Genomic DNA, 12,922 nt, shown 5'->3' with positions numbered 1-12,922 from the left:
AATGTAGATGATGATAGAATAGATAATAGATGAGAATGTGATTTTTTTGTGTTGGAATTGGGGTATTTATAGATGAAAATGCGAATTTTGGGGAAAAAAAATTGAAAAATAAATTAAAAGTGGGTAGAAAACGGATATATTTTTTTGGGAAGTGGGAAAATATTTTTTTTTATTTAAAAACATTTTTTAAAATAAATTTCGAATTTAAAAAAAAAAATAATAAAAAACAGAAATTGCCAACGGCTATGCCGTTGGCCAATCAGAAGCTGCCACGTAATTGTGCTCAGCGGCACGGACGTGCTCTTAGCTAAGAGCAGCGCCGTGCCGCTGGCACGGACGGACGAGGCGCAGCGGCGGACGGACGGACGGACGAGTGCTCAGCGGCACGGACGGACGAGCAACGGTTTGAGCACCGCTGCGGATGCTCTAAATTTTGTAAAATCAAAATCTAATTTATTTAATAAAAAATAGGTCTATTTATGAATTTAATTAAAATATTAAATGCATATATAGTACATGGAAAGTGCATAATTTTGTGGTTATATATTTATGATTTATTATATATTTTTTATTTTTTTATAACTATATATGTAATTAATGCATACTTTAATTTAAATTTTAAAAATAATAGAAAAAAATTCAAATATAAATATAAAAAATGAGGTTAAAGACTAATAAGTCTTTTTAACTTATCCACTTACTATATTTATAATTTTATTATACAATTAATACATCAAATTATTAATATAACTTTATTTTGGTTGTACAAAATTTGGTTGTTTATCATTACTCAAAAAACAAATGTTAATAACAAAACTATTACCCAACTTTTAAAAAATCTTACTCCATTCATCCTATTGTCCTATAGAAATATGTCCTATAGTATTTGACACGAATTTTAATGCGTGATTAGTAAAACAAGAGAGAATGAGAAAAAATAGTTGAAATTGTGTAGTGGAAATGATAAAGTAAAAGAGAAGAAGAAGAAGAAAAAAGTTGTCATAAGAGCATCTCCAATTATTCCACTAAACTCAAACCTATTTTAGTGTAAATGTTACACTAAATATTGATTTTGCTCCGACCATTTACATAAACTCAAACCCAAAAGAATATTCCTCCCTCACTAACTTTTTATTACTACTTTTCAATCATGCCTATATATTTTTATCTAAATTACATACTAACCCCATGACACTTTGTCAATATCTTAAATTAAACTAAATAATACAAGATAAGATTTATTAATTAATATAACTAGATATGAAATCCATAGTATTGTTTTACTTACTAGTAATATTTTTTTTTATTATAATTAATAGCATATTTGGTTTGAATAATATTAATTAATTAATAAATAATTGATTTCATATATTTAATTAGTAATGTACGTATAATATTTAACTACCTAATAAAATAATTGATTCCATAGATTTATATATAACATCAGTCATTTAATCTATCTAATAAGTATTTAATAACATTTAATTTTCTATTGAAATAAATAACGGCTCATGTTAGTAAAATAATTAAAAATAAATCAATAATGTCGAATAATATAATACTAATATGGGCCAGCCCAATATTTAATAACTAATCAAATATTAATAAGATAAGATTAGGTTATTATTTCACATCTTCTTCTTCACGCTGCAGCATTGTCTTCGTAAGTTTTTCAGTTTCTGTATTTTAATTTCTCTTCCTTCTCTTCTTCTATTTTGATAAATATGAATTGATTTGGACTTAAATACAATAACTCAAACTTCAAGTGTTTTGGGTATACTTTTATTGCAAACCTAGAGATATGTATTTTTTCTTCAAAAATCTATAATGGGATTGTTTTTGCAGTATTGTTGGAGGTAATATTCTATTGCATTTTAGGTTTTGCAGTACTGTTGGAGATGGTCTAAATGGATATAGAATATTTTTATAAGACGAACGAAAATGGATGTATGACCTATTTCTATTTGTATGCATTTTTTAGTAGTTTATCTTAACGGGAACTCCTAAAGCGAGACAACTGAAATTGATCAACCAGAATTCCTAAAACGGGACGGAGGGAGTATATACCTTTTATATACATTTAAAAAAAAATGGAATAAGAAGAGTCGTGGGCAGCTGTACCGTGGAGTCTTTTATTTTAATTAGCAGACAGTTGAAGAAGTGCAGTCCAAATCCAGCTCACCGATAATCCTAACTGAACATCCATTTCACATGGCGGCCTCTTCATCCACAGCCGCGCCTCCGCTTGCACCATCGTCGCCGTGGACCGAACTGCCCGAGGATTTGACAATGAATATCTTACAAAGGTTGGGTGCTGAAGAGATACTTGAATGTGCGGAGAGAGTGTGTACAACGTGGTGGAGAGTCTGCAAGAATCCCGCCATGTGGCGCGTTGTTGATTTGGGCTATGGACGTTGCACGCGCAACAATTTGGATTACATCTGCCGCCGCGCAGTTGATTATAGCCAGGGACAATTGGTCGACCTAAAGCTTCATGTTCATGCTCTTCAAGTTTTCCAAGTGCCTTGGTTGTTAAAATACATAAACCAGCGGTAGAATTCTTCCATTTGCTGTCATTTTCTCTTGTTCAATTGGTGTTTGCTTTACATTTTGCCTCATTTTTGGAATACAAATTCTGATTTTGAGTGGAAAGTGGTAAATTATAAAAGATATATACAATCACATTTATCTTTTGTGTGGAAAATAGGTAAAAATATTTTTTTTTAAAATAGAAGAATGTATAAGTATCTTTTTAAATACTCTTTCATTGGTCTTTCCATAGGAAAATAGGTAAAGATATCACCTTTCAGATGCTCTATTAAGTTAGATTATATTCCAACCAAGTTTGAGTCATTTCCCTTTTTTTTTTCATAAAAAGTAAAATAAAAAATAATAATCACTCTTTTTTAATTTATCGTCTACTTTGTAAAACATATAATCACCCTTCTTATTTCTTTATTCTTCTTCTTCTGCCTCCTCTTACTCATTCATACACAATGATGATTGTGGAGTTGGAGGTGGAGAAAAGCTCCATAAAAGGCTCTTCTTTGTACGATGACATTATGCTCATTTTAAGATATCTTGTGTGTGAAATGTATACATAAGTAACTTGGTGTGGTTTTTTATTTTTGGCATATCATTGATTGTTTTGTTCTCTGTCTTTTGTACAACCTAAGTATACTTGGTGTGGTAATTCTCCCAGTATTTCATTTACCAGAACCACTGATATGGTCTATGTTCTACTCTTTCAACAGATCAAGTCAGCTTCGACGCCTTGAATTTTCATCCCGTGATGTTATAGGTCCTGCTTTGATTGAGGAATTAATTAAAAATCTCCCACAATTGGAAGAGTTGAAGCTTTTCTTGAACCAATTGCTCCAACCCGAAGATTTGGAAACCATTGGCGTCTCTTGCCCCATGTTGGAAACATTTTCATATGGCAACAGTTGGAGACAGCATCCAGATATTTCAAAGTATGATATAGCAATTGGAAAAACCATGCCTAATCTGTGCCTTCTCCGACTTCTTGGACGTTGGGAAGGAAATAAGGATGTGGAAGTGATTCTCGATGGCTGCCCCCATCTCGAGGTCCTTCAGCTTCATCAGTCTGGCGATTTTTTGATATTGAAGGCCTCTAGGAAATTGATGGATGCTCTATCGATGGATATTGAGTTATGTGATAAGCTGAATCAATGTGAAGTCTAACTATCATCTCTTCTTTGTTTGTTTTTCCAAATGGTTTATTTTGTATCGTTATTTGGACCTTTCATCTCTTCTATCCATCAGCCTTTTTTTTCTTGGATAGTTTTGGAAATGCTAATGCTTTCAAAATCTTTGGGATTGAGACTTGGCAACATTGTAAGATGCAACTCTTCCAATTGTGTAAGATTTTTTATCACCATAGGCAAAACACTATTGTCTATTATACGATACAGATGAACTGTTAAGCATCGTAGCTGACTTGATCTGTCGATTACGGGATAAGAATATCAACACCAAAACAGAAGAGGAAACTTGTAAGAAAGCATGGAAACCACAGACGCAAAGATAGTTTTTTTATAAAGCTTTACTCCATCTCCATAAAAAAATACTCCCTCTGTCCCACAAAAGTTGTCATACTTGTGGGGGACGATACAAGATTTTAGGAGGTTTTGTTTTGTGTGTTAAATGAAGAGAGGAAATATAATTTTTATATTCATGTGAGAGAGAACTTTTTCCAAAGAGGGAAATGTGACATCTTTTGTGGGACAAACTAAAAAGGAAATCATGACATCTTTTATGGTACTAAATAAATAAACAAGAAAAATAACTAGCATACGAAGATGAGGCTGATTAGATTCTTTCAAAATCTAATACATATACTCCCTGAATATGATTTAGCCAGAATCTTTGGACCATAGCCTCACATCTTTTATTTGCTCATGACATCCTCTTGTATAGGGGTGGTTTGGTACGGTATACCGTACCGGGAGTGCCATACCGTATACCGTACCGAAAGTTACGGTATGATAAAAACCATACCGATACCGCACCGTAAGTTTCGGTATACCGGAGTTCGGTATACCGGAAATTCGGTATGACAGTTTTTCATACCGTTACCATACCGTGTTATCGGTATACCGTACTTTTGCGGTATATATGGCATTCCGATATACCGTTATACCGTGTTTTGCGGTACGGCATACCGTTATACCATTATACCGTGAAAAAATCTATTATATCCAAAATATTAAAAAAAATCTAGCTTTAAACTACTTCAAAAAATAGGGTTCCCAATTTTGATTCTTTTATTTTTGTATAATAAAAATTCTTATTTTTTAAAATTTAGTTTAAATATAACATATATAAATATATATTTATATAATATATATATCAATCGGTATACCAGTATACCACGGTATACCGAAGCATCGGTATATACCGAATCTTCGGTATACCGCGGTATGGGAAATCTAATACCATTACCGTACCGAAAACTACGGTATACCGAAAAAATGGTATTTTCGGTATTTTTTCGGTACGGTAAGTCCGGTATTCCGGTATTTCAGTATAATTCCCCAGCCATATTCTTGTATACTGAAACTACAGCATCCCCGGAGATCAAGTGATCTGAGGTGGGGGCTGCCATCCAGAATCACTTCCAGGCCCTTATTTCCCATTGGTGTCCAAAAATTCGGAGATGGCACAGATTAGGCATGATTTTTCCAATTGCTACAGCATGTTCAGAAATTTCACGTTTCTCGTCCCAACAGTCGCTAAAGCTAAATGTGATTGAACTAGATTCTTGATTTGGAATCCGACAGGTTGTATATGTGAATGATTTCAATATTGGGCAACTGAAGCCAATGACTTTAAAATATCCGGGATAAAAGCGAAGCCTCGTGATAAGATGCAACTCTTCCAATTGTCGGAGTTCTTTAAGTGCCAACGTTAAAGCAGCCGTTGTTGCACCATAGTTGTCGAGTGTAAGGCAACGTAGCTGACTTAATCTGTCAAAAGAGTAAAATAATTTAGTACAATGTTTGTCTGATTCAATCCTTACAAGTTGTCAATTAAAGCAAACACAGATAAAGGAAGAATGATATGTACCGGTGGGCCACGTGGTTTAGGAAGCCATCCTCTTTAAAACCGGCAAGCGTTAGCTCAACCAATTGTCCCTGGCTATGCAGCAAACTTTCCAAAATCTGTCAGATGCGCATAGGCAAAAGCGCCCAAGTTTGCAGCCCCCACAACGGCAAATGTACCCAAAATTGCAACATCGATGTTCCAAATATATCACGCGCCAGGCGCGGCCAAGGATGAAGAGGCGGCCATGCTTAACATCTTTTTTTTAGGGTTCAATCTCTCAATGTATATGTGTAGCGTTAGGAATGAATTAAAGGAGTTTAGTTTGTTAGTTTTCCTTTTTCTATGGACTTTGTTAGCAGAATTCATGTTTAATATATAAGTTAAAACTTCGGAAATTATTTCAATTGCTTTGATAATTTGATTATTAATTATTAGTTCAGCATAACATGTTAATGTTTAAACACAACTGTATATTAGCTCTGTTTTAAAATGCATGGTTTTAGAAATTGTAATACTTATTTTCTGATTTTTTTTTTTCAAATTGGAGTCTAATCATGTTTAAACTTGGCTGAGATTTTATCAAATTAAAAATTTTCAATCATAACTCTTTATATTTGGCAGAATTAATCAATTCAACCTACACATTTCGTGTGGTATTGACTTGAACTGTGAACATCTGTACTCTAGGTTGAAAAGTAGTCACCTAAATTCAATAATTTTCTCATCCTAAACAAGCATTAATTGTAAATATCCATACAACAAACACCACTAGAACTAAAGCAATCACTGCACTAAAAGTAGCACAACAACAGGTCCAACACTATACTCAAATGTTAAGATGTTAGAACAGTAATCTATAAAGTAGAATCACAAGTGCTAGAAAATCAACTTTTAGACAATGGGATGTAAATAGCTGGAAAAACAAACTCCAAATGTAAATAACAATGTTAATAGGGGTATTGGCCACAAACATAGAACATTAATCTAAAAAGTAGAAGCACAAGTGCTAGAAAATCAACTTTTAGACAATGGGAAGTAAATATCTGGAAAAACAAACTCCAAATGTGAATAAAAATGATAATAGGTGTATTGGCCACAAAACAACTAGTATGTTCTAACAGATTGGTTACATGGTTAACCTAATATCAACTCGGTTTGGTTCCACTAATTATATTCATAATGAATACTATCATATTCTTCATCGCTATCACTGGAATTGTAGATATCATAATATGACGAATCACTGTCGTAATCCACATCTTGATAGCTGATAGAGGGTGGAGACACAGGACGGAGCCTCAGATCTTTTATTTGCTCGAAACATCTTTTGACTAAAGCACCTTGCATATCAAAACCTTTGCATCTCCCAAGATCAAGTGATTCGAGGTGGGGGCATCCATCCAGAATTGCTTCTAGTCCCCTATTTTCTATCCGCTTTCCACAAAGTTGGAGATGGCACAGATTAGGCATGGTTTTCCCAATTGCTACAGCATGCTCCGAAACATCTAGATTCACAAACCAATGGTTTCTATATGTAAATGATTTCAACATTGGACAAGAAATGCCAATGGTTTCCAAATCTGTGGGATTAGGGATTAGCATCACGCAGAGGTGCAACTCTTCCAATAGTGGGAGTTTCTTGATTGCCTCAGACAAAACATACCCCATTATTTGAGATTTCGATAGTGTCAGGCATCGCAGCTGACTTGATCTGTCAAATAATTACAATATATATAAATTGCTAGGAGCTGATTTTGTGTAAATACATATATAGTACTATGAGAAAACAGAGAATCATGTGTCTTGAATGATAGGGAAAACAGACAAATCCACTGCCTAAACCAGTAAGCTTTATCCCGACCAATTGCCCCTGGCTACGATCAACTGCGTGTAGACAAATGTTCTTAAATTCTTTGAGCCTAAACCTACGATAATGTCGAAGATCCAAATCAATGACGCGCCACATGGCAGGATCCTTGCAGACTCTCCACCATGTACTGCACACTAGCTGCGCACCCATTACTATCTCTTCGGTGTGCAACCTTTGCAGGATATTCGCCGTCAAATCATCGGGCAGTTCGGTCCATGGCGGCGATGGTGGAGGCGCAGCTGTGGATGAACAGGCGGCCATGCTCAACATATTCGATTTTTAGGGTTCGGTGCATATATATGTATAGTGTTGGGAATGGATTGAAGGAATTTAGTTTGTTAGGTTCTAAACATCGGAAATTTAATCTTTTTTTTAATCATTTCTCAAATAAAAGTATTTTGCATTTAATGTATTTAATTTACTACCTCCGTCCACGAAAATTCGTCCCACTTTTCCATTTCCGTCCGTCCCCCAAAATTTGTCCCATTTCACTTTTACCATTTTTGGTAGTGGACCACATATTCTACTAACTCATTCCTACTCACATTTTATTATAAAACTAATATATAAAAGTAGGACCCACAATCCACTAACTTTTTCACCTCACTTTCCATTACATTTCTTAAAACCCGTGTCCGATCAAACCGGGACGAATTTTCGTGGACGGAGGTTGCATTATATTTTCAGTTCCTAATTCATTTAAAGAGATGTATCTTTTTCTATTTCTAAAACAATAAAAACTTGAAAAAAAATGAAATAAGTTATGTTGTAATAGTAGTATAAATTTATGTAGATCCATTATAAAAAGTGAAAGCTATCCAAGTAATAATACTAAAAAGTAACTCATTTTTATGTTTAATAAATTTCTTAATTATAAAAACGTATTAAAAAAAAGGTTAATGCAACTCACTATAATTATTGGTCGCACCCCAAATTAAAAATCTTGAATCCGCCATTGCCAATAACTGTAAAGTCTCTGGGATAAAAGCGAAGCCTCGTGATAAGGTGCAACTCTTCCAATTGTGTTGCCCCCCGTTGTTGCACCATAGTTGTCTGAGTGTAAGGCAACGTAGCTGACTTAATCTGTCAAAATAGTAAAATAATTTACAATGTTTGTCTGATTCACCTTACAAGTTGTCTGACTTATGGCTCTTCTTCACAGCTTACCGATGGCTATGGAGTTCTCTTCTCACATTTGGATAGAGCTAGACTTAGCGACTCTTGTCTCTTCACTGTCATCTTGACTGTTAGGTTATGCGGAGCTCAAACATTTTATGGCTCAGATTACATACACTCATTCTTCATCTTATCGTGTTTTTCAAATCATATTGGTATTTTAATTTTTTTTTATTTACTCTATAAATTGAAAAATTAAAAGAAACTAAACATAGCACAACCTATTTTAATTTATTCGAGTATTATTTATTTTATAAATTGAAAAATTAAAAGAAACAAAACATAGCATAGCCAAATATCTAGTTATTGGAAGCATTAATCAATATTAAATCACTCAAATTAACATTATTAATTAATTAATTAAACCATCGATTCTTTTAAATTTAAAAAAAAGAGGAAACACTAAATTAGAGCATCTCCAATAGCGGCTAGCCCACCGGCTAGCCGATTCGCGTCGCTAGGCGGTCGGCTAGCCGAACAATTGGAAACGGAAAGTCGCGAATCGGCGTGCACTCGCCGATTTGAGGGCGTTGGCCGATGCGCTGGCCGCATTGTGGTGTGCCGATAAGCTAGCGATCGGCCAACGCTCATTTTTCATTTTTTTGTTTATTTTTGAAAACCTATATATACGCGATTTTAGTTTCATTTTCGTTTGCACCACTTGTTTTAACGAGTTTTCTCTCTCTCTAAATTTCTGTACAAGAGCAACATCGAGCGATGGACAACAACAACGAGTCCAGTCTAGCGACAAGCGGATCTCAGACTCCCACAGTACGCGTGGGATCTGGATGGGGCCAGATGGGCGGGCAGATGGGCCCAGGGTTTAACATCCATTGGCAACAGTTGATGGGGATGATGGCGGGATCGCAGGGAGGGATGCCTGATAGAAATCCATGGGTTCCATCCTAAAACCAATTGGTGATAGGAGGAGGGCCCATGAGACTTATATACTAGTTTCAGTTTTCTCTTGACACCGATGTGGAACAGTCATATGCAGTGGCGAAGCTACTTGAGGGCCAGGGGGGCCCATGGTCCCCCCACCAATTTCATGTTTAGTATATTAGGTATGCATATATGTATTGTACCGGTACTTGACGCAGATGGCTCTTGAGTCTGCCTACCTATTGCAAGGTTTTGTGATCGAATCTTTTTGAGTTAATTTTTTTATTCATTTTGTTTTTTAGTTTCATAATGTTTAGTTTTAGATTATATATGTATTGTTTGTTTAAGTTTCACAAAGTTTCTTTTTGTTTAGTTTATCTTTAGATTTTGTTCTATAAATGTGTAATTAATCATATACTATTAGCAAATTTATTTTTCAAGTTATCTACTATATCTCCTGAAATATATTTTTAATCTGTTTATTTTATCTCCTGAAATATATTTTTAATCTGTTTATTTTTCATATAAACTGAATTTCATCATGAAGTTATATGATGAAGACAAAAATTAGCAAAATAGTATTATACATTATGAATAGATGGAAAAGTGAAATAATTATTTCACACATTATCCATTTTTCTCGTATTTTTCACACGAAACCAAAAATACCTCACAACTATGAATAGTAAATTGGGCCCCCCAGTATTAATATTCTGGCTTCGCCGCTGGTCATATGTTATATTTTTAGTTTCAATTGCCAACACCCTCCCTCAAACCCTTCAAGGTGATCCTTGGAGGGGGTTGGACTTTATTCTAATCGATTGGACAATCGGCCCAATTTTTTTTCGATCGGTTGGACCACTTGGCCCATATTTTTAAGTCCAGATATACTGCTGGATCAGTCAATTTTTTTGTTTCGGCCCAGATATACTGCTGGGTCAGTTAAATTTGACCCACAGTCGGCGACCCGCTCTGATACCATGATAGAAATCCATGGGTTCCACCCTAAAACCAATTGGTGATAGGAGGAGGGCCCATGAGACTTATATACTAGTTTCAGTTTTCTCTTGACACCGATGTTGGACAGTTATATGTTATATTTTTAGTTTCAATTGCCAACAATGCCGTGGGGGATGCCGGGCGGCGGGCAGGCAACACCAGGGTGGGAAGGTATGCCCCAGATGCAGCAGCAGATGATGCAACAGATGATGGGGATGATACCGGTATGGCAGGGAGGGATGCAGTCCGGTATGCAGGGGGGATGCAGAGGTCTCCGGGGGAGGGGGGGACACGGTCTATCGTCCCTCTCTTGATTTTTTGACGGCTTCGTCTCACACGTCGACCCAAGTGGAGTGGAGACGCAGTTCACTGGCGATGACCTTTTGTCATTGCATGAGATGGGGATCGATATCGGGGACCCAGACACTCCCGTTCCAGCTGGTCGGGCCGCGCCGAAGAAGAAGAAGACCAAGGGGAAGGGCAAGGTGGTCGGCGAGTCGTCGCAACACGCTGTTCACGACACCCCCACGCGGAGGAAGTGGACGGAGGATGAGTACGTCGGCATGGCCAAGGCGTGGTTGTCGATTTGCGACGATGTTGAGCAACCAGCGGATCGTCAATATGTGGGCTAAGATTAGAGCAGCCTACAAGAGGAACTGCCCGCACGGAAAGGACTACAACGAGGAGGAGTGGCAAAAGGGGTGGGAACGCATCAGGGCCGCGGTCGTCCGATTTTCAGGGTTGTACGCCAACGCCTTCCGCATGCTGACTAGTGGGCAAGACTGAGGAGGACACCCGGAGGATAGCGGAGAGTCAGTTCCTCTTGTCGGGGATTTATAAGGAGTGCACCTTTTGGGAATGCTATCTGGTGCAGAAGGACTCCGAGAAGTTCCGGGCGGGGTGCGAGGCTGGGCGGCCAAAGAAGCAGAGGCTGAACTATTCCGGCGATTACCGCGGCAGCAGCAGCGGATCCCACGACCTCCCCCGGATGCTGAGGAATTTCCGTCCCCTCCATCCTTTGCTCGTTGCCCTCGCCCGGTTGGCCAAAAGCGGGCGCAACGGGCAGCGAGGGGATCCTCCCCACTATCACCCCAGGAGGTCATCTCGGCACCCCCACCCCCACGCACGTATACCTATTCTCGCGTGCAAAAATGGAGGAACGGATGTACAAGGTCTTCCAAAAGTGGAGGGCCGCAACTGACCCCATGGAGAAGAGGTTTCTTCAATCGATGCTCGAGAACATGCAGGTGGATTTGGATGCCACGAGGGCACTGGTGGGGGGCTCAGACGCGGGCTCAGATACCTCGGATGACGGCGGCGAGGACGGCGGCGGCGACGATGAGGAGTAGAGAGCGACGGCTCATGTGTGGAAGCCCTTTTTTGTTTTAAATCATGTATTTTTTTTTCTATGTGCCTTTTTATTTTTAATGAAATGAATAAATTTTTCCGTATATGTCTCGTAATTTTAATTCCGTAATTTATCGTAAATTCAATTTCGTAAATGTAGTTGTTTTTTAATTATTTTTATTGCAGCTAGCCTGTGGCTAGCCTATTTGCTTAAAATGCTAATGTGACAGGTGGATTTTTAGTGTTGATGACGTGGTAAGGAGAGAGAGTGGCTAGCCTATTGCTATTGGAGATGCTCTTAATAATTCGATTCTCTCTGTATGCATTGCAAAGGCGAATATCATGGCAGCCCTAATTAACAAAAAAGCAAAGCTTTTCAGCAACGCTGCCGCCTCCTCAGCCGCGCCACCATCACCGCCATGGCTCGAACTGCCCGATTATTTGACCGAGAATATCCTGCAAAGGTTGCCCGTTTGAGAGATACTGACGAGTGCGCAGCTAGTGTGTACTGCATGGTGGAGAGTGATAAAAAAATCCCACGATATGGCGCGTTATTCACTTGGATTGGTGAGATTGGAATGACGAACAAATCGCTAGCGTATGCTATAACAAGATACTCCCACCGTCCCACAAAGATAGTCCCACTTTGACCCGGCACGAGTTTTAAGAAATGTAATGAAAAGTGAGTTGAAAAAGTTGGTGGGATGTGGGTCCTACTTTTAAAGTATTAGTTTTATAATAAAATGTGAGTATGAATGAGTTGGTGGAATATGGGTCCACTACCAAAAATGGTAAAAGTGAAATGGGACAAACTTTGTGGGACGGACGAAAATGAAAAAATAGGACAATCTTTGTGGGACGGAGGGAGTATATACTAGTACTCAAGAATTAAATGCATGCAAATTTAATCTAAGCGTCAATAATTGATATAAACACTCTGTGATGATCTTAAAAAGTATTCTCCCTACTAATAAAATTAAGCTTTTCACAAGTAGAGCAAAATTGTTTAACTATACATACTATAAAATTTTGATAAAGCTATTAATTACTCCATATTACAATACCAATAAAAAAGTAATT

The 12,922-nt window shown here is 37.3% G+C and overlaps 2 protein-coding genes across 2 annotated transcripts; one reads left to right on the top strand and one right to left on the bottom strand.

Annotated features, from left to right (window-relative positions):
• The first annotated feature begins 2,211 nt into the window (after positions 1–2,211).
• Positions 2,212–3,705, top strand: LOC148929566 (putative F-box/LRR-repeat protein 9). The gene is made up of 2 exons (XM_089056930.1): positions 2,212–2,552; positions 3,255–3,705. Exons 1-2 carry the CDS (start codon positions 2,212–2,214, stop codon positions 3,703–3,705), a joined length of 792 nt encoding a protein of 263 aa, XP_088913056.1.
• A 3,027-nt stretch (positions 3,706–6,732) lies between these two features.
• Positions 6,733–7,699, bottom strand: LOC148929565 (putative F-box/LRR-repeat protein 23). Its single transcript, XM_089056929.1, has 2 exons — positions 7,437–7,699; positions 6,733–7,279 (listed from the first exon to the last, which is right to left on the bottom strand). The coding sequence occupies exons 1-2, from the start codon at positions 7,697–7,699 to the stop codon at positions 6,733–6,735; spliced, it is 810 nt and encodes a 269-aa protein (XP_088913055.1).
• Positions 7,700–12,922: the final 5,223 nt, after the last annotated feature.

Source organism: Salvia hispanica, chromosome 4 (assembly GCF_029641045.1).
Source record: "Salvia hispanica isolate PSC_SH4W2 chromosome 4, Shi_PSC_v1, whole genome shotgun sequence".
Lineage (NCBI taxonomy): Eukaryota > Viridiplantae > Streptophyta > Magnoliopsida > Lamiales > Lamiaceae > Salvia > Salvia hispanica.
Note: the sequence above shows the minus strand (reverse complement) of the source record. Positions and strands in the feature narration are given on the sequence as shown.